General features: G+C 35.9%; 1 protein-coding gene across 1 annotated transcript; it reads left to right on the forward strand.

The window, feature by feature from the left end:
• The first annotated feature begins 1,322 nt into the window (after positions 1–1,322).
• On the forward strand, positions 1,323–21,258 carry wdr31 (WD repeat domain 31). Its single transcript, XM_067439529.1, has 10 exons — positions 1,323–1,537; positions 2,098–2,229; positions 2,318–2,444; positions 9,337–9,411; positions 11,435–11,579; positions 11,670–11,770; positions 12,767–12,834; positions 13,748–13,889; positions 13,967–14,129; positions 18,579–21,258. The coding sequence occupies exons 2-10, from the start codon at positions 2,183–2,185 to the stop codon at positions 18,737–18,739; spliced, it is 1,029 nt and encodes a 342-aa protein (XP_067295630.1). The 5' UTR covers positions 1,323–1,537; positions 2,098–2,182; the 3' UTR covers positions 18,740–21,258.
• Positions 21,259–21,286: the final 28 nt, after the last annotated feature.

Consider the following 21,286-nt stretch of genomic DNA (forward strand, 5'->3'; position numbering starts at 1 on the left):
ATTTAAATTATTAGTTTGTGCATATATACACTCAAACCAAAAAATTATTCAGACACCAGATATAATAATTTATGTAAGTGAGGATAGCAAAATAAAGTAATCTGTGACATATTATACACAAATATTCTTCATACACTGAACTGCCAGTAAAATAGGATTTTTTATTTATTTATTTTTTATAGATTTTGGACCAAAAATATTCAGACACTTTGAGCTGAGCATGTTTTGCTTATATTTTTGTTCTTTTTTCTTTTCTTTTTTTCTTTTCTATAATTGTTAATGCAACCTTTTACACCACAGACTGAACAAAATGAAGCATTGGTTGACCTAAATTGGTATTATCTAATGGTGTATAGGCTACTTAAATCTAACAGCTGATTGGTTGATTGTAATCCATTACATGACATTATCAACATACATGTAGTGGGCGTTTTGTATTTTTCTCAAATCAATAATAATAATACTAATATTAATTTGAGTTAATATTATAATGCAGTTATATTTTTGTGTCGTTTAATTTAGTATTTTTTTGTTTAGTTTCATTTTCTGTTTATTGTATTGTTTGTTGTGTTGTATATAAAGTAATAGTTTGTGCGTATATATGGATGTAGTAGGCGTTTCGTTACTGTTTCTACTGTTGAAAATCAATAGCCTAATATTAATAATAATTTGGATTAATATTATAATTTATTATAATAATTATAAATATAATATGTTTAATTTAGGATGTTTTATTACGTTTTCTGTTTATTTTATATAAATTAATAGTTTGTGCATATATATGAATGTAGAAGGCATTTCGTAACTATTTCCACTGTTGAAAATTATTATTATTATTATTATTATTATTATTATTATTATTATTATTATTATTATTAATAATAATAATAATAATAATAATAATAATAATAATTATAATTATAATTATAATTATATTAATTATAATTATAATAATATTCATTTGGATAAATATTATAATGTAATATTTTTGTTTAGTTTAATTTAGTATATTTTTGTTTAGTTACGTTTTCTGTTTTTTTTATTGTCTGTTTTGTTTTGTATATAGATTAATAGTTGTGCATATATATGGATGTAGTAGGTTTTTTGTTTTGATCAAATTAGTATATTTGGTTAAGTTTCAATTTCTGCTTTTTATTATTATTATTATTATTATTATTATTGTTGTTGTTGTTGTTGTTGTTTGCTTTGTTGTATATAAATTAATAATAGTTTTTTGCAATTATTTGATTCAGAAAATCCATGTGACCTGAAGCCCATGTCACCCCGCCCCCTGTGTGCACACGTCACGTGATCTCCTCCGTGCGCCTGGTAACAGCGAAAGCGTCTCTCACGCCATGGAGAAGCTGTGCGCGAGGAGCCGCGGAAGATTTAGAGCCGAAACGGATCAAGATGCGCGATAAATCTTTTGTTCGCGTTCTTTCAGAAAGCTCCTGCATCACACACACATGCGAGACGTTCACAATAACACTGGCACACTGACTGGCAGACCCGGCTTAGCGTCGTAAGGCTTGGGACAGTAAGTTTTGTTTTGTTTTGTTGTCGCGAACTTCACCGAATTTAAAATAAGTCTTTACGTTACCGGTGTCTAATGTAGTTCAATAGTAGATGCATGGGTTAAAAGCCAGACATGTTGCATGTATGTCATGCAGTGCTTGCTGGTTTGCCTTCAAAGAGGAAATGCATCTTGCACTGGCACCTAGCTTTAGCCTATATACCTATATGGGAATGTCTGCATTTATTTAGCTGGTTAATTGCATATGAATGTTTACTGCAGAAGATGTCTACTGGAGATTTTGGTTTGGTCAAATATTGCCATATTGCATCTTTCTTGTTACCTAATGCGATGAGGAACTAATGCACTTAATAGGATTCAGGTCGCCCTCCCTGTCTTCCTGTAGCTCTCAGAAGCAAGCTGTGCCCATACATAACTGAACCCAGTACATAACTGATTACCAGCTTATGCTAGAGACAACATCAGCATCTGTTCTTGGCAGCTAATAGCTCCCTTGTGAGGTTGCCAGGGACTGATGTCTTCTTCAATGTGTAAAAAAAAAACAACGACTGTAATTCTCTCAGATCCCGAAAGAGTCTGTAGATGGCTTGCAACGTGGTGAGATGAGAAAGGCCTCCTGATATCAGGTGATCGGGCACCCATACAAACATGGGCAAACTACAGAGCAAGTTCCGGCGGCGCTCAGACCTTTACAAGTGAGATATGATGAGCAATAACGATTTGACAGATGCTTGTGATGAGGTTATGGTCACTGAGGCTCTGTTGTTGTTATCCCCTTGACAGGGTCAAAGAGGGTGCGGAGAATGCACTTGTGCCCCAGGTAGTGCAGTATGAACCCGCTCACACAGGTGCCATCAACTGTGTCGTCAGCCTGACCTCTGACCTGTGCGTGTCAGGGGGGCATGACCAGGTGAGCTGGAGAAGCATTGAATGGGAAGGGGGGGGGGGGGGGGGGGGTTGAGTTTAACAGATGTTGCGGCATTGGATGTCAAAGGTGAAGTAATTGCTTCAGCGCCCGAAGGAAATGCAAAAACAAATGACCCTTTGCTTTGCCCTGTTGGTTATTGTTGCCGACTGATAATAAAGTTAAAACTGAATCGAATTCTTTTCAAAGTTAAATTATACAGTAGTGTTAATTATAAAACAAAGTGAATCATTCGTGTAATCAGTTTTATTGTAAAGTAAACTTTTACAAATTGTAGAGATTTACCGTCTGCCCATATGTACTGGCCAATTTTTTTTAATCCATTTACAATCATTGGCATATCGGCTATAGCACGAAATAGGTCAACTCTGTGAAGGCACTGTGCTGTATAATGCCTGTTGCATAATTCCGCATTTTTCTCTGAGTAAAATAATGAAATTCTTGCCCAAACAAAATTAAATTAAATACAAAAAAATGAAACACAAACACACAGTGCGCCATATATAAAGTTATTGTTTCCAGGGCTCAACATTAAGCATGTTCATGTGCTTGTCCTTCAGACTAGTAAATCAGTCATTCACTTTAAAAAGTTTTTGTGCATGTGTTGTAAATATAATTTATTCTGAAGCAATATTGTTAGCTGAAATCAAATCAAATATATAAATATTAGATGACAATTTAAAAAACAAAACTTTGAGATAATGAAAATGTATGTTTTTAGAGAAAGTTAATAACTGAAAGTGTAAGTACTTAATTACTAAAACTGAAATCAAAATTACAACAATAAGACATTTTAACAGTTATTAAAACTAAATAAAATTTGATCTGAAAAATGAATGAATAAGTACTATAATAATATGTAATTAATTCTAAAATAACGGTGGTGTAAATTAACTAACCCTTAATTAACTAACTAATTTACTGTAAACTCTTTAGTTACTATCATTGCATAAATTACGTAAACATGTTATGGTCTCAATGGACTTCTGTATTTTTGTAAAGCATTATTAACAGTGCTTTATTGCTCATAGTAACGTGAACACCTTTTTAAATCTTGAATATTACAGCTCTGTGGAATACGTGATTCTGATTGATCAAAAGCAGCATGGTCAAAGGCAGCAAGCATGGTCTGTGGTCAAATATATTTGTATAATGACATTAAGACTGTCTGCATAACTGTTTTACTGTTTTCCCTGACGTCTCAATTTCCTACATTGTGCTATAGCTTCATGTCACCACATTCTTTGTTCACACATAAATAATTAATAAAAGAATGTGGCAAATCAATCTTTCATTGAAATATAACTACTATTGAAAATGTTGGGTTCAAAAAGATTTTTATTTTATTTTTAAAAAATGAGGACACAAGGGATAGTTCACCCAAAATTAAAAAATTGTATCTGTTTCCCCTCAGGGCATCCAAGATGTAAATGTGTTTGTTTCTTCAGTAGAACACAAATGAAGATTTTTAACTCCATCCGTAGCTCGTATAATGCATGTCAATGGATTGTATTTCAATGAGAGTTACTATGAGAGTAAAAAACACACAGACATACGAATCTATATTAATTTGTCTCACCGGCACGTCATCCTTAATAAACCCGTCTCCGGTGCAATAACTCCGATCTTTCAAGTATTCATACTCTAGTGTAGCCTGACAAGCCAGACCCACATCAAGATGTTTGGTCTGGAAACTCACCATTGACAGGGCTCAATCCGAGGGGCGGGATAAACGGTTGTCTTTCAAATTCCCTCTGCACGCGATAGGATAGCGCTACAACCAACCAGAGCAACGAAGGTGAAGCAGAGCTTGCTGACAGATTAAACATTCACCGTATCCGGTCTGCAAAACTCAGAACACATCTTCCCTTTTTAAGAATGACTTCAGTGCCGTTCTTTGTTCTTTTCTCAGAGAAAGGCTTAACTCCAAGTCTTCCAGAGTCGCGGTCAAAGCTGATTCGAAAGACCGCCGTTCTCCAGTTTCTGTGTTTACTAGAAGCACGCAAACGCAACTCGGCCGTCGTCATTATGGCCCCGCCCACCGACTCTATACACGATGTGATTGGCCCGACAAGAGTGAGGGGAATACAGCTCAGAAGGGTATTGAGAGTTCCTAGACGACACTTGCGGGCAGATTAAATTTGCTGCCGCTAGGGTGCGTCTAGATTTCTAGGCTAACTCTAGTGTAATCGACCATCCTAAATAAACCCGTCTCTTGGGTGATACCCAGAAAGTTTGAATATTCCGATCTAATATGATTTCTGACCTGTAAGGTTGCCCGAATAATAATTATACACTGTTTAATAATCCGCTTGTTAAGTCATGACGTAAGGAACGCCGTTTCTGGGTCCAAGCCTCAACTCGTTTCACTTGAGAATGCCATTGACTCACGTTTATGAGCGCTGTTTATTCATATTAAACATCAAACGTTTAAAAAAGTTAAACATTTTAAATACTTACAGTCACAACTAGGGATGGGTATCGTTAAGGTTTTAACGGTATTACTACTCTTACCGATACTGCTTATCGGTCCGGTACTTTAACGGTATTCTTATCGGTACTTTTTGAGATTATATATATATATATATATATATATATATATATATATATATATATATATATATATATATATATATACATATATATATATATATATATATATATATATATATATATACATACATACATACATACATACACACACACACACACACACACACACACACACACAATTAACAAAAATACACAGCCTACACATGCAGTGCTTTCATTTCAGGAAGAATTCTACTAATCAAATGTAAAATAACACTGTTCATCATAAATAGCCAAATTAATGCTTATTAAAGCTGAAGTTATTCATGCAAGAGCTGTGAGGGATTTTCTCTTTGCATTTGGTTGTTTAATTCGCAGTTATTCATCAGCATGTTTATTTACACCACTGCCTCTTTAAGACAGATGTGCAGATCTATAGGCGACTGATAATAGGCAGATGCACTACACTTTCTCCCGAGTCCCGACTATATCCATAATAACTACGTCCATTTTAGACACAAACTGTGTTGTGTTTAAGAGACTCTCCAAGCCGGTCATTTTGACATAGATGTTTGTGTACATTTGATCGTTTAGACGCGAGTATGAAACCGAAAGTGTAATTTGCTCGTCTCGTTGCGGCTGTTTCGGAGCGCGCGCGTCGACTTGGGAACAATCTCTTGCGCACATTTTTGTGCATTTAATCGCTCTTTTTATTATTAAACGCGTCCCACAATTTACCAACAGTGGCTAGACTGTATTTTACAACAATCACTGATCATGCTGATTCTGTCATTACGTTTGAGTTTTATGGAGAAATGACAGCGTAGGCTACTGCTGCAAAGGGAATCAAGTTGGGCTAGACATAAATATTATTATTATAATCTTTGGAAGACAAAATCTAAAATAAAAGCAGACTATCACAGATCTAAAGTGTAACCAGGCTATGTTTGAATGTTTGGTTCTGTCCTCGGCTGTCGTTTGCGGAGCTCTCTCTCTCTCTCTCTCTCTCTCTCTCTCTCTCTCTCTCTCTCTCTCTCTCTCTCTCTCTCTCTCTCTCTCTCTCTCGTCACGTGTATTTTCAAAAGTACCGACAGCAGAACCGATAACGTCAAAGCTTATCGATACAACGGTCTTTCAAAATTCAGCCCCGGGGCCCGTTTAATACCGGTTTTCGGTACCCATCCCTAGTCACAACAGTCTCTATGGTCACAGCGTCACATACATTAATATTTTAACGATTTATAAAAGATTAATCACTGTCTGGCCATCTGTAATTTTGTATGGAGAATAAGGTTATTATTATAACTTTTTTGTAGTCTTACACCACATTGTGTGTGTATATTAGCACCGTGTGTAGTTTTTCATGTGGTATAAGATAGAGTGTTTGGACCCGGAAGCGCTGACGTGTGACGTCAGCCTTAACAACCGGATAGGCCAGAGGAGAACTGGCACCCCGACTGAGTCTGGTTTCTCCCAAGGTTTATTTTTCTCCATCATGCCCTGGTGGAGTTTTGGTTCCTTGCCACTGTCGCCTTTGGCTTGGCTTGCTCAGTTGGGGACACTGAGCACTGATGACACTGTGATTAAATTTATAATCCAAGTTATTCAACTAAATATACAAATAAAATTAATTAATTAGTTCTTATTTAATTCTATAAACTATAATACTGATCTGCCAACATTGTCGCTATATGATAAATGGAAATGAGCTGATAACATCACTGTTTTCTCCAGAATGACTGTACTGCCAAATCAAATTGTGTTGAAATATTGTCCTGTTTAACACTGAAGCTGCTTTGAAACAATCGTCATTGTAAAAGCGCTATATAAATAAAACTGATTGATTGATTGATTGATACCCTGTGGCTCGTGGCGACACACTGAAGTCTTAAGACACGAAACAATCAGTTTCTGCAAGAAACCCAACAGTATTTATTTTTTTTACCTCATATCAGATGAATCTCATCTAATATTCCCCAGCCCCATTACTTCAGCCGAAGAAGGTCAAAATCGATCATAGAAACATTTACATAGATCCTCATTCGACCGATCCATATATATATACAGTCTTGTTCAAAATAATAGCAGTACAATGTGACTAACCAGAATAATCAAGGTTTTTAGTATATTTTTTATTGATACGTGGCAAACAAGTTACCAGTAGGTTCAGTAGATTCTCAGAAAACAAATGAGACCCAGCATTCATGATATGCACGCTCTTAAGGCTGTGCAATTGGGCAATTAGTTGAAGTAGTTGAAAGGGGTGTGTTCAAAAAAATAGCAGTGTGGCATTCAATCACTGAGGTCATCAATTTTGTGAAGAAACAGGTGTGAATCAGGTGGCCCCTATTTAAGGATGAAGCCAACACTTGTTGAACATGCATTTGAAAGCTGAGGAAAATGGGTCGTTCAAGACATTGTTCCGAAGAACGGCGTACTTTGATTAAAAAGTTGATTAGAGAGGGGAAAACCTATAAAGAGGTGCAAAAAATGATAGGCTGTTCAGCTAAAATGATCTCCAATGCCTTAAAATGGAGAGCAAAACCAGAGAGACGTGGAAGAAAACAGAAGACAACCATCAAAATGGATAGAAGAATAACCAGAATGGCAAAGGCTCAGCCAATGATCACCTCCAGGATGATCAAAGACAGTCTGGAGTTACCTGTAAGTACTGTGACAGTTAGAAGACGTCTGTGTGAAGCTAATCTATTTTCAAGAATCCCCCGCAAAGTCCCTCTGTTAAAAAAAAAGGCATGTGCAGAAGAGGTTACAATTTGCCAAAGAACACATCAACTGGCCTAAAGAGAAATGGAGGAACATTTTGTGGACTGATGAGAGTAAAATTGTTCTTTTTGGGTCCAAGGGCCACAGGCAGTTTGTGAGACTACCCCCAAACTCTGAATTCAAGCCACAGTACGCAGTGAAGACAGTGAAGCATGGAGGTGCAAGCATCATGATATGGGCATGTTTCTCCTACTATGGTGTTGGGCCTATTTATCGCATACCAGGGATCATGGATCAGTTTGCATATGTTAAAATACTTGAAGAGGTCATGTTGCCCTATGCTGAAGAGGACATGCCCTTGAAATGGTTGTTTCAACAAGACAATGACCCAAAACACACTAGTAAACGGGCAAAGTCTTGGTTCCAAACCAACCAAATTAATGTTATGGAGTGGCCAGCCCAATCTCCAGACCTTAATCCAATTGAGAACTTGTGGGGTGATATCAAAAATGCTGTTTCGGAAGCAAAACCAAGAAATGTGAATGAATTGTGGAATGTTGTTAAAGAATCATGGAGTGGAATAACAGCTGAGAGGTGCCACAAGTTGGTTGACTCCATGCCACACAGATGTCAAGCAGTTTTAAAAAACTGTGGTCATACAACTAAATATTAGTTTAGTGATTCACAGGATTGCTAAATCCCAGAAGAAAAAATGTTTGTACAAAATAGTCTTGAGTTTGTACAGTCAACGGTAGACACTGCTATTTTTTTGAACACACCCCTTTCAACTAATTGCCCAATTGCACAGCCTTAAGAGCGTGCATATCATTAATGCTGGGTCTTGTTTGTTTTCTGACAATCTATTGAACCTACTGGTAACTTGTTTGCCACGTAGCAATAAAAAATATACTAAAAACCTTGATTATTCTGGTTAGTCACATTGTACTGCGATTATTTTGAACAAGACTGTATATATATATATATATATATGATCGCGCCAGTATTTTACCTTAATCTGCGGAAGTAATGTCTTCATTTGTGTTCTACTGAAGAAAAAAACACACCTACATCGTGCCCTTGGGGTTTAATTTTTGGGAGAACTATTCCTTTAAATTGATCAGAAGTGACAGTAAAGACATTTTATAATGTTAGACTGGAGTAGCGATGCTGAAAATTTTAAAATATATACATTTGAATATATTGTATGTGTGTATATATGTTTATAATGCAGTAATGAGTTGAGTTGTACACATTCTATTTGGCATGTAACTCGTCCCTCACTGTTTGTAAAATAGACATGAATGATTCTTCAAATCATACTGCTCATTGACAAGAGATGTGCTGGTACATTCCTAAGTATTTTTACCTGGGGTGTGTTAAAACTGGGAAGCAGCCACCTAGCAACCACTATAGCAACATGCATAAGCCACTATGGACATCATATAAACATCACACAACATGCAAGCATGAAAATCTAGCTACTTTTGCAGTTTGGCGCAAATATGAATCACAATATCCACATTTAAGGCTTTATATAAACTGGCAATAGTCATAATAACATCTTGTTCAATGTTTGATTGAAATATGCATTTTATTGTGATTTGTGTTGTTTTGTGGTCAGGCTGTTGTTGTCTATGACTGGAAGGCTGGAAAACTGTGTAAATCATTCCCGGGCCATAGCAGAGAGATTACAAAGGTAATAAAACTACAGTAAGTCTTTCTAATTAGATTCAACGAGCAATGTCGGATCCTGCTTTGACTTGTTTTGAAACAATTTTTATTGGTGGAACAAAAATAAACAAGGTTACACTTTATACACACTATGTAAATTTTGGCCTTCTAGCAGTTAAAAAAAACTGAATGCATTTTGCATATAAAAATAGTTTTGGTTGTGCTTCGTCTCTGTGTGAGTAATAGTTTATCCTACTGCTCATAAAACACTCATTACTAGGCTTATTAGAGACGGACAGTTTAGATGGAAAAGATCTCAAGCTGACTAGCTGAAGACGTTCATGTAGCTTTACCCATTAATAGACACGGTACTTCCTTGAAAATGAATTCCAGCACAGTGCTTCAACAACCATAATGAAATGAGCCTTCACAATAGATAATGCTTTACAATGAACTCTGTTAGAGAGCTACATATGGCAGTTTATGTGTTCATTAAAATACCTTACTCACCTGTTGAGTAATAAATTACTATCTCAGAAAAGCCACACCAATGTTGATTCTTGTTTTATTACAAGCTCTGTCACATTCTCATTTTGCAAGAAACTCCTCTGTTCAGCACTTTTTTAAAACGAGTGATTCCCTCAGAGGTTGGAGGTTAAGCTGCTCCATGTCAACCGTTCTCGCTCGTTGTGACAACTAGCCTATGCAACATCCACACCAGTCACACATCAAAGTAGCCGTAGACACACATCTAACTTTTCTCTATTTACTGATATGACATAGTGACGTATAGTATGTACGCAATTTCATGCAATTTTCATTCAAACTATTTCTAAAAGAACATAGTGAATAAGGCTAAGACAAAAACAAGTTTTGGAACAAGGATTGATGATGGATTGTTAATTTTGAACAAAAGTTACGTAGTGTACCTTTTATATATTTTGCACACAGTGATGAAGCAAAGAACAAGCAAACTGGTTATATATATATATATATATATATATATATATATATATATATATTATATATATATATATATATATATATATATATATATATATATATATATATATATATATATATATATATATATATATATATATATATATATATATATATATACATACATATACAGGCCAAAAGTTTGGACACATTACTATTTGTAATGTTTTTGAAAGAAGTTTCTTCTGCTCATCAAGCTAGCATTTATTTGATCAAAAATACTGATTTTTTTTTTAATATTGTGATATATTATTACTATTTAAAATATTTGGTTTTCAATTTATTATACTTTAAATTATCATTTAATTATGCAAAGCTGAATTTTCAGGATCATTCCTCCAGTCTTCAGTGATCATGATCCTTCAGAAATCATTCTAATATTCTGATTTATTATGAGTGTTGGAAACAGTTCTGCTGCCTAATATATTTGATGAATAAAAGGTTCAAAAGAACTGCATTTATTCAAAATAAAAACATATTTTCAAATAATATAAATCTCCTTTACTATCAATTTTTATCAATTTAACACATCCTTGCTAAATAAAATTATTGATTTATTTAAAAAAAAGAATGGAAAAAAAAATGAATGACCCCAAATTACTGACCAGTAGTGTATATTGTTGTTACAAAAGATTTATATTTTTAAAACAATTTCCTCTTTTTTTTCTTTTTTTTTTTTTTTTTTTTTTTTTTTAGTTTTTAGTCATCAAAGTATCACAAAAAAAGTATCACAGGTTATGAAAAAAAAAAAGTAGCTTTGCATCACAGAATAAATTATAATTTAAAGTATAATAAATTGAAAACCAATTTTTAAAAATTGTAATAATATATCACAATATAAAAAAAAATGTATTTTTGATTAAATAAATGCAGGTTTGATGAGCAGAAGAAACTTCTTTCAAAAACATTACGAATAGTAATGTGTATGCGTGTGTGTGTGTGTATATATATATATATATATATATATATATATATATATATATACACACACACACACACATATATGTATATTTGTGTACAATATAAATCTCTCTTTTTTCCTTTAGTTGTGTTGTTTTAAAGGAAGTTCATTAATCTTCAGTGCATCCCGGGATAAGTCGGTGCTGATGTGGGATTTGGGTCGAGATACAGAACCCGTCCAGGAGTTTTGTGGCCATGAACTCGTAGTTAATGGGGTAGTGGTCAGCCCAGGTGAACAAACGCTCAAACGATAACATGCAACATGCACAAAATCTCAAACACGATACTGTAATGTGTTTTTTATTTATTTATTTCTTTTAGATGGCACAAAGCTGTGCACGGGCTCTCGGGATAACTCCATGCGCCTCTGGGACATTGAGTCGGGAGAATGTCTGCAGACAAACACCATCTCACGTAACCTGGTTAGAAAAGACAGTTTTTAGAAATTGACACATTTTTATGTTCTAAGATTCTTGTGCTTGTACAAGCTATTATTTATACTATGGGGCTGTTGAATATTTGATTCTGATTGGTTGACGAATGTTCTACGGTGTGAAATTATTTTCCAGTTAACGCACAGGTAAAGTAGTTCCAGGCAGGTTTTGACTGCACTACTGTACAGTTCCATATCACTTCACCAAATGATTTCAGCATTTGCAAAGTTTCTTACAGACTTCCACAGCAAATGAACCAAAACCCACAGACACTGACCAAGCAGCAGTAGATTACAAATAACAAGCTATTTGTCATGTTTTCCCAACAGAATTATGTTATGTCATGGACACTTGAACGTACGCTCTCTCTCTTCCGCTCTCTCTCTCTCGCTCTCTTACGTACACATTCAGCATATACATACTGACGGAAACATTTACATGCACAGAAACTTGTTGTCAGTGCTGCCCTGCAACTTAATCAATAAAATAGATACAGTGACGTCAATGATGTTTCTCAGTAGTGACAAGCGAGGTAGTAACGTTGCTGTTTTTGAAGCAGTTAAACTTACAGCTTGGCTATTAGTAGAGACGCTACTTTCGAACACTATTGAGAGACACAGATGCAGGTAATTCATTTATCAAACTCTCTCTAATAACTGCTTTAATCTGCATGTCAATGGCTCAAGCCTTTGTTACTAGCTCTAAAATGACATTTTGGTATTAGCAGTGAAGGTTTGGGATGAGATGCGTAAGAAATTATTCCTACACAAGAGCTTTTTTAAGGACAAAAACCAGGCAAATGTCTTTCAATAAAACATCTGAACAAGTCTTGAGACAAGGAAACCACTTCATGAACACATTACCACATGTACATTAATTGTCTAATAATTCAACACTCAATGTCAATTATTTCTTACTTGGGCATGATTTTTATTGTTAGTCTTTGAATATGAATGTGTCTTATCCTGTTGCCCTCTGTTTCAGGTGACCCATGTGTGCTGGGTACCAGGAAGCTCATCTATTGTCCAAACCTCAGAAGACAAAACTATCAGGTCAGAAGATCGTGATATGTTAAATGATCCATTACGTTGGTGTGCAGTCATTGTTTGCAGAGATCTGTTTCTCTGGAAATAATTGCTAAACAAATGACAAGCTACGTGATCGTTTATCAGCGTAAAATGTAAACTATATCATTGGATGATGAAAACACATTGTTTATTTTTGGGGAACAAAAATAAACACAGTGTGATGATATAGTTTACATTACATAAGGTCCCTTTAGTTAACATTAGTGCATTCACTAAAATTAACTAATAATGAGCAATTATTTTGTTACCGCATTTTTTAATCTTAGTTCACGTAACTGTTCATTAAAAAATGCATCTGTTCATTTACAATAAGGTCCCATTAGTCAACTTTGTGTAATCTAAAATATCTAAAATGAACAAACAATGAGCAAATCACTGGATACAGTATTTTAAATATTTGTTCATTATTAAAATATAACTGTTCATTGCTAGTTCATGTTCATTAAACAATATTAATGGAAACAACTTTTGATTTTAATGTGTTAGTAAATGTTGAAATGAACATAAATAAGATTATTAAATACTTTATAATGATTTTTCACTATGCTCATGTAACATGATATATAAATATATAGCAAATCTCAGCAGCTTGATTGCTCACTCTACTGAATATAAGTAACTCTTTGCAACTACATGTCAGCTTATCCTACTAATCCTAACACTAACTGTCTTCTTAGGGTATGAGAGTTAGTTGACATTGATGATGCCTAAAGTGGACCGTCAAAGTAAAGTGTAACCATATATTGTTGCACAGCTCTAATCTGTTAAATACGACTATCTTTATTTTAATGTAAAGCTTCTTTGAAAAAATGTGTATAACAAAAATGAACTTGACAACTTGACTTTGTTAGTGCTTTGATTGTATTGTCTGTCTCAGGGTGTGGGATAGTCGTACCTGGCAGGTGACTAACACATTTCCGGCAAAGCAGTACATTCAGACACACTGTGACATTAGCTCCAACTGTTACCACCTGCTGTCGTCCAGCAACGGTTTCAGTGGGCAAGGTTGCGAGGCCACGGTGAGTGTGTGTACGGATACTGCCAGGACACAGCTGTGCATAAATTTATATGTTTGTGTGTTTCTGCTTGTGTATAGCTGTGGGACCTCAGACAGCCCGGCTGTAAGGTGGCCGAATACAGAGGACACCTGCAGAGCACAGCGTGCTGCGTGTTTGTGCCTCCCCGTCCTGGGTGTCCTGCCCTTGTGGCGTCGTCATCGTATGACAGCTCCGTAAAAATATGGGATCAAAACACTGCAGGTAACAGGCACACATATGCACTTGTATTCTGTTTTTTTAAACACGAGGATTAGCTTCATGTTTTTGGAAGACAAGTCAAAAAACTGTTAAGTTACTCAGCTGGAGAAACCTAGCCTGACAAGCCAGACCCACATCAAGATGTTTGGTCTGGAAACTCACCATTGACAGGGCTCAATCCGAGGGGCGGATAAACGGTTGTCTTTCAAACTCCCTCTGCACGTGATAGGATAGCGCTACAACCAACCAGAGCAACAAAGGTGAAGCAGAGCTTGTTGATAGATTAAACATTCGCCCTATCCAGTCAGCAAAACTCCGAACACATCTTCCCTTTTTAAGAATGACTTCAGTGCCGTTCTTTTCTCAGAGAAAAGCTTAACTCCAAGTCTTCCAGAATCGCGGTCAAAGCTGATTCGAAAGACCGCCGTTCGCCAGTTTCTGTGTTTACTAGAAGCACGCAAACGCAACTCGGTCGTCGTCATTATGGCCCCGCCCACTGACTCTATACACAATGTGATTGGTCCGGCAAGAGTTAGGGGAATACAGCTCAGAAGGTAGTTGCTAGACGACACTTGCGGGCAGATTCAATTTGCTGCCGCTAGGGTGCGTCTAGATTTCTAGGCTAGGAGAAACCCATCTCTTTTGGATGGCGTATATTTAAATAAATAATATAAATATGTAAATACATGCCACATTACTTAGCTTAGAAATGCAAACAAAAATGATATAGTATACATAAATATATAGGGCCCTATTATACGCCAAGTGTTTTTTTGCTTGTTTCAGCCTGACACAGTTATCATTTTCACATCCAGTGCCACATTGTTTAAATAACAAATGCACTCACGCCCATCTGTTCGCCCATGGCAGTGCTGGTCTGAAAACCAGGTGTGTTAAGGCGCATTGTGTGTTGCTATTTTGAGGCAAGTGAAAATGCTGTATTTTTTGTGTTATTTAAAGGGTGTGTTAGTAATATGCGCCTATAGGCGGGTGCATATTTGTACACTTTGCTTATTACACACACAAGGACGCACAAACATTTTAAATATTAAAAATAAAAGGATTCCTCTCAGTAGAAAAGCATTCAGTCTTTCCACTCACAAATTCTGCCATGTAAATATCGAATTTGCTACTGGTTTTAGCAACTGGCTTTTAAAGGGAATGGGAGATGAGACTCTGATTGGTTTATTGCCTTACGCCCAAAACACACCCATGACTCATTAAGAGACTATAAGTACAACCTTTTCGGACCATGAGCCTGGGGAACAAACTAGTTTTTCCATCATTAAACTAGCAAAAGTGGATTCGGACACACCCAAAGTGCACCTGCGCCATGCGCTTCAGACCAGATCATTAAAATAGGGCCTATACACACATCCGCCGCGAACTTTATGGGCGCTGCCATCTTGTCTGCCTCCATTACTGCGTGCCTGTGAGGTGCGTGACGGTGTGACACTTGCCGGTGTCCTCTAATGACATTTCAATGAAAACAGATCCTGCACATTAAATAAAATGTCTGGTGAAAGGGAACATTGGGTAGAAGATGTCAGGCAGTGGCCAACACTTACAGATAAAGGTAATTTATTGACAACAGGCTGTATTAATGTAAAAATGCATCTGCCAAATGTAATGTAAGACAGCAATAAAACTGAACACTGTCATCATGGGCTGTATTGCTAATATTAGGTCCTGATTTCCGTGATCACAGAATTGTTTTACACAAACACGTTTTAAGAACATGAAATAACAAACAGTTATGAGGACTCTCTTATGCTGCACTTAGAGCAGCGCGCGGCAGTAACGTAATGCACGACGCGCTGTAAATGATAAAGGATCAAATGAACGTAAAGAAAACCACTTAAAGACAGAAAATAATTAAAACATACGTGTCCGTTACAAAGGGACTTTAAGTCACAATTACACTAATTTAACTTTGTAGCTGTCTCTATTGTTACTGACATGGTACGAGTTCACTGCCTGAAAACCTCACGACACCATTGATTCATACGCAGCGGCTGATCTGTGATGGTAGGATGCAGTATCTGGCCAATCCATCCGGAACGCATGCCCTGTATGGTTCTGACGCTCATCGCATGCCATGATTAATAAAATAATCTTATACCTGTAGGAACATGTAGGCTATTCTATTGCTACAACTGGTCGTGGCTATTTATTTGCATCTTGTGAACACATGCATGAGCACATCGGTAGGTCACGCAAGTTTACGTGCTGATTTAATAAGGCCATATTTCTCGTAACTGATCGTTTCATATTTGTCTAATTGTGACTAAGTCCCTTTGTAATGGGCACGTATGTTTGAATTATTTTCTGTCTTTTAGTGGTTTTCTTTACGTTCATTTTATCCTTTATCATTCACAGCGCAGCGTGCATTACTGCCGCGCGCTGCTGTTTATTTATTTAATTATTTTTTGTATTATTATTGAAAGTATCAGGATTTACAAACAAATATCATTGCATAAAATCAACTTCACTCGAAAAAGGATACAGAAAAGATATAACCTGAGGGAGCAGCTTAATATAAACAGGAGAAAATAATAATAATAATATTATGCATTCATAAAAAAAAAAAAAATAATTTATAAGGAAAAAAAGGTAGGCTATTATAACATGACATGAGGAGAGAATCCAGTCATTGTTCAGCTATTAACCTCATTTGAGAAGTGTTTTAGTGTACGCGCTGCTCTAAGTCCTTAGCAGCAAGGCACGCAGTAATGGCGGCGCTGCTTTACTTCCGTGTTTCTCCGGATTTGTGTATAGTTTAAAGTAATAAATTACATGTACATAATTACAATACATTAGCTAGTTATTTTGTTTATTTGAAAGAAATTGATACTTTAATTCAGAAATGATGCATTAAATTGATCAAAAGCGAGTATTTAAATCAGGGGTCGCCAACTGGCGGACTCCGGTCCGGATCCGGACCGCGAGATGCATCCATCCGGACCACGAAGCCTTTTGACGTAATGAAATAACTAAATGCCAAATGCGATTTAAAAAATTAAAAAATAAAACAAATAATCACATTTATATCAGGCAGCTCAGTAGAACCGTTTTTTCCTATGCTGCCACGGTTGCGTTGACAGTTAAAGGGGTCGCACACACCAGACGCGAAGCTCAGCTCCGCGTGCGTCTCAGGTATCTCACACCAGACGCACACATATGCGCGAGCTCAGTTTTGAATCGACTTCTGACAGAAGAACTGTACGATGGGTGTACCTTAGCACAGGGTGAAATAAGTATGTATGTACATGGATGATTTGAGGGAAATATAATATACATTTAATAAATCATGCAGCTCGTGGCGTGTCCGTTTTTATTTCGGCTCCCATGTTAACGGGTGAGTTTGCACACCATTCCGTCTTTCTCAGCTCAGCCTTTCGAAACGTTATTTCAGGTTATTTACGTTTTTCTGGATTTAAAGGAACAGTTGAACTAAAGAGATAAAATGTTTCTTGCCTTTTTTTTATTTTTCCAACACTGGTGGCACTTTATTTTTACCTGTTTGTGTTTCTGGATAATATTTCTAATGATTTTTTACCATTGCAATTTGAAGCACAGAGAGAGCTGTGCTGAAGATAGCCTACATTTAGTTAGGTAGAGACTATACATGTGAATGAACATAAAATTATTTCTGTTATATATATATATAAGAGATTTCTGTTTTGTTTTTTAACCAGGAGAGTTTGTGTTCATTGATTGTTACTGTTTATCAGTTCAGCAGAAAAAGCACTTTAGTGGCTAGTAATGTTGAAATTAATGTATTTTCAGTACAGATTTAGAGATGAAGGCATTTTTTCATTCATCATTTTTTGTCAGACATGGCTACTGGTTGAATTAGATATTTTGTATGCAACTTAAACAGAACAACCTCAAAATGAGATACATTTATCAAAGGATTAACTATTGCTCTTACAATATGAAAAGGCATGTTTATCTATATAAGAACATACTATATTTTGTTCAATAAAGACACTTTTTTTTTTTAATCTACACTAATTTCTTTAGTCTGGCAAAAAGACATCAATTCATGTTTTAGGTATATAATTGTCCGGACCTCGGCCAGTGAGGAAGGTTTATTTACTGGACCCCAAGCAATTTTAGTTGAAGACCCCTGATTTAAATGAATCATGCAAGTTGATTTGCTAAGGTTTACGCTAGTCAATGTTTTAGGATTTGCGCCGTTATTTACAGCCAAAAAAAGCATTTCTTAAACCGGACGCTAATTTGTCATCAGTGGATCAAGCGCAGAACTTTCCACTCTCATCTGCGCTTTTTTGGAATTGCACTCTTTCGCTAATTTCCCTGATTAGTAAATCTGGCCCATAGTTTACGTATTCCTTTCAGAAACAAATAGTTTAAAAATTTTTTTTTGCCATATTAGCTTTAAATCCACATGGTTTGATTCTTGTGTCCTCCATATTCTCTCTTCAGCATGTTTGTACACATTAACGCTGGACGGTTCAGGGCCTTTGGTGTCTCTGGCTCCGTGTGACTCCAGCAGTCTCCTGTGTGCCAGTTTTAACACAGGACTGCACCACCTGCATCTGGATCAGGGAACAGTGCCCAGCCTCGCTGAAGTGGCTCGCTTCTGACGTCCATCTGGACCACCTGGAAAACGAACAACTTTAATAACTGGAACTCCTGGGCATTAAAAAGTACACTACGTTGACAAAAGTATGTGGACACCCTATTCTTAACAACTTGGACATTTCAGCTACACATATTACTAGCAGGAGCGTGCAATCTGCCAGTTTCTAAATGGGAACAAATCCCTGCTTTCATATTCCAACATTGTCTGCATGTTTTTGCCCATGTAGTTTATGATCACATGACTACATGTACCATTAGCACATGACAAAACTTCCCTAAAGGAAAGAGACTAGGTGGCTGAAAAACTCCCTACCTGCAGGAATGAATTACTGTATGGGGAATTTTTCTCCATTTCCAGATACAACCATGAGATAAGATAGGTGCTGTTGTGTGTGTTTATGTGTGTTATTGTGTAAAAAAAATACTGGCAATAAAATGCCACCCAACTTCTGCTTTGCTGCTGAATATGTTATTGGAGGCCAGGGGTGTAAAGTACTGGAGTCATTTTACTTGAAGTATTATTTTAGGACATATATCTATAGTACTTAGACTTCTTTTGAAATGGAATACATGCAAAAATCATTTAAATGTAGCGCATCAAAATACAAACATTTGCATTATCATGGTTTAAATCTTTCCAAAAGCCAATTTTCAGAAAGTCTTCCCTTTTTATTATTTTTTTTTTTTTTTGGCTTATTGAGCTAACAAATCATTTTGTTGAATATATATATAAAAAACGTTTATTTGAAACATCCAAATCCATTTAATTGTTAAATGTGATTGACCACAACAACATCTGACTAGTCCGTTTGGATTATTTATAGGCGGGATTAACTAAAATAAGATATGCCAACATCACTTGAGATGGGTTTCAGAATATACAGTTTGTTTTAACTGAGTACTGTGTGTACTCAGCCTTAATTATTATTTTTCTAGCTAGTTTTATTTCTGACAACAGTTCCTTTAACCCTTTTTGATGGAGGAAGATGAATCATGGTCATGTTCCAATATGAAAATGTCAAGATTCATCAGCTCAAACGGTTAAAGAATGGATGTGAGGGAGCATGAAGAATAATTTTTCACACATGAATTGGCTCCTCTGAGTCCAGACCTGAAATTCATTGAAAGTCTTTGGGATGTGCTGGAGGAGACTTTACAGAGCGCTGGACTCATTACAAGATCTTGACCAAAAATTGATGCACCTCTTGATGGAAACAAATGTGAAGTTATTTCCATCAAGAGGTCCATCAGTTTTCAAGATCTTGTATTGGCCGGGCAGTGTATTACCTTAAAAAAAAAACAAGCCTTGACCTTGAGTAAAATTTCTCTGTACTTTTACACCCCTGTTGGAGAGCTTTTATTTGCACTAGGTAGTGGCTAATGGGTCAAAATGGTTCACTGCCAAACTCATGCAGAATGTAGCGTAAAAGGATATAAAAATCTCAGGCTCTCTCTCATATACACACACACACATTCACAGACTCAGGGTTTGGCATGAGGCAGAAACTGAATTGTTTTTCACAGAGAAGCTGCTAGAGTTTGCATACACACATTTATGTAAACATTCAGTTTCCTGAAGTCGGTTATGAGATGATGTGACCATTTAGAGAATTAAATACAAAAACATCTCAATATTCTTTCAGAGAGTGGCCAGACAATGAAGAATGAAAATCAGTGATGCAATCTGTTTTTTGTTGTTGTTTTTAATATGTATTTTTCTTTACTATTAGTTTTAAAATAAAAAGAATGTTGCCGCTTTTTTCAGCTAATACTGTCTTGCCAACATCGGCAGTGTTGATTCAATATGTTTAAAAATGAAAAACTTTCGAAACTTTTTCAACCAAAGAGTTTTTGTTTTATGTTTTCTTTCATTTCTTAATAATGCACAGTGTCCCCAAAGTATTTTTACACTTAATTCACACTTAAAACTGCCTGAATGTCATTGCCTTAGATCCAAAATATCAAATAAATGTTGCTCTTAAAAATAAAGGTTCTTCATAGACATCTATGGTTCCATAAAAAACCTTTGACATTTAGGTAATCTCTCAAATGCACAAAAGGCTCTTTGTATCAGAACAAGGTTCCTTAGATTTTTCAAATGTATTTAAACTAAACTATGATTCTTTTAAAAACTGTTCACGGAAAAGAAGCCCAAATTGGTAGTGAATTTTAAGAGTGTAGAGCTTTTTTGGGGGGTATCACCTATAAACTGAGGTATATTTTATTTATTATTTCATTTGATGTAGTGTAAAATAACAGGCTGTGACTGTGTGTTGTCTAATACAGTGACATTCATTCAAGTGTCCAAAAACATTTTTCAGCCACCATCTAACATTAGGAGTATAAGAACAAACAGCGGAAAGTCGTGGACTGTGTAATGTTGTTTTAATGATACAGAAGGATGTGAAGGTTACACTGATGTGTTTATTTGACTATTATGTAAATTCTGTGGTGTTGAGATATCATTTTGAAGGAAATGTTAATGTATTTGCACGTTACGTGATAAATTATTTCAGTTCAATGAGGAGAATCCTTTTTTGGCTCTTTGT

This window comes from Pseudorasbora parva, chromosome 3 (assembly GCF_024679245.1).
Source record: "Pseudorasbora parva isolate DD20220531a chromosome 3, ASM2467924v1, whole genome shotgun sequence".
Classification (NCBI taxonomy): domain Eukaryota; kingdom Metazoa; phylum Chordata; class Actinopteri; order Cypriniformes; family Gobionidae; genus Pseudorasbora; species Pseudorasbora parva.

Bases quoted from the DNA above. Each gene is read 5' to 3' on its own strand.
- wdr31 (XM_067439529.1), top strand. From the start codon at position 2,183: ATGGGCAAACTACAGAGCAAGTTCCGGCGGCGCTCAGACCTTTACAA. The intron at 9,412-11,434 runs GTAATAAAACTA...TTTTTCCTTTAG, and splicing joins ATAGCAGAGAGATTACAAAG to TTGTGTTGTTTTAAAGGAAG. The intron at 13,890-13,966 runs GTGAGTGTGTGT...GCTTGTGTATAG, and splicing joins GGCAAGGTTGCGAGGCCACG to CTGTGGGACCTCAGACAGCC.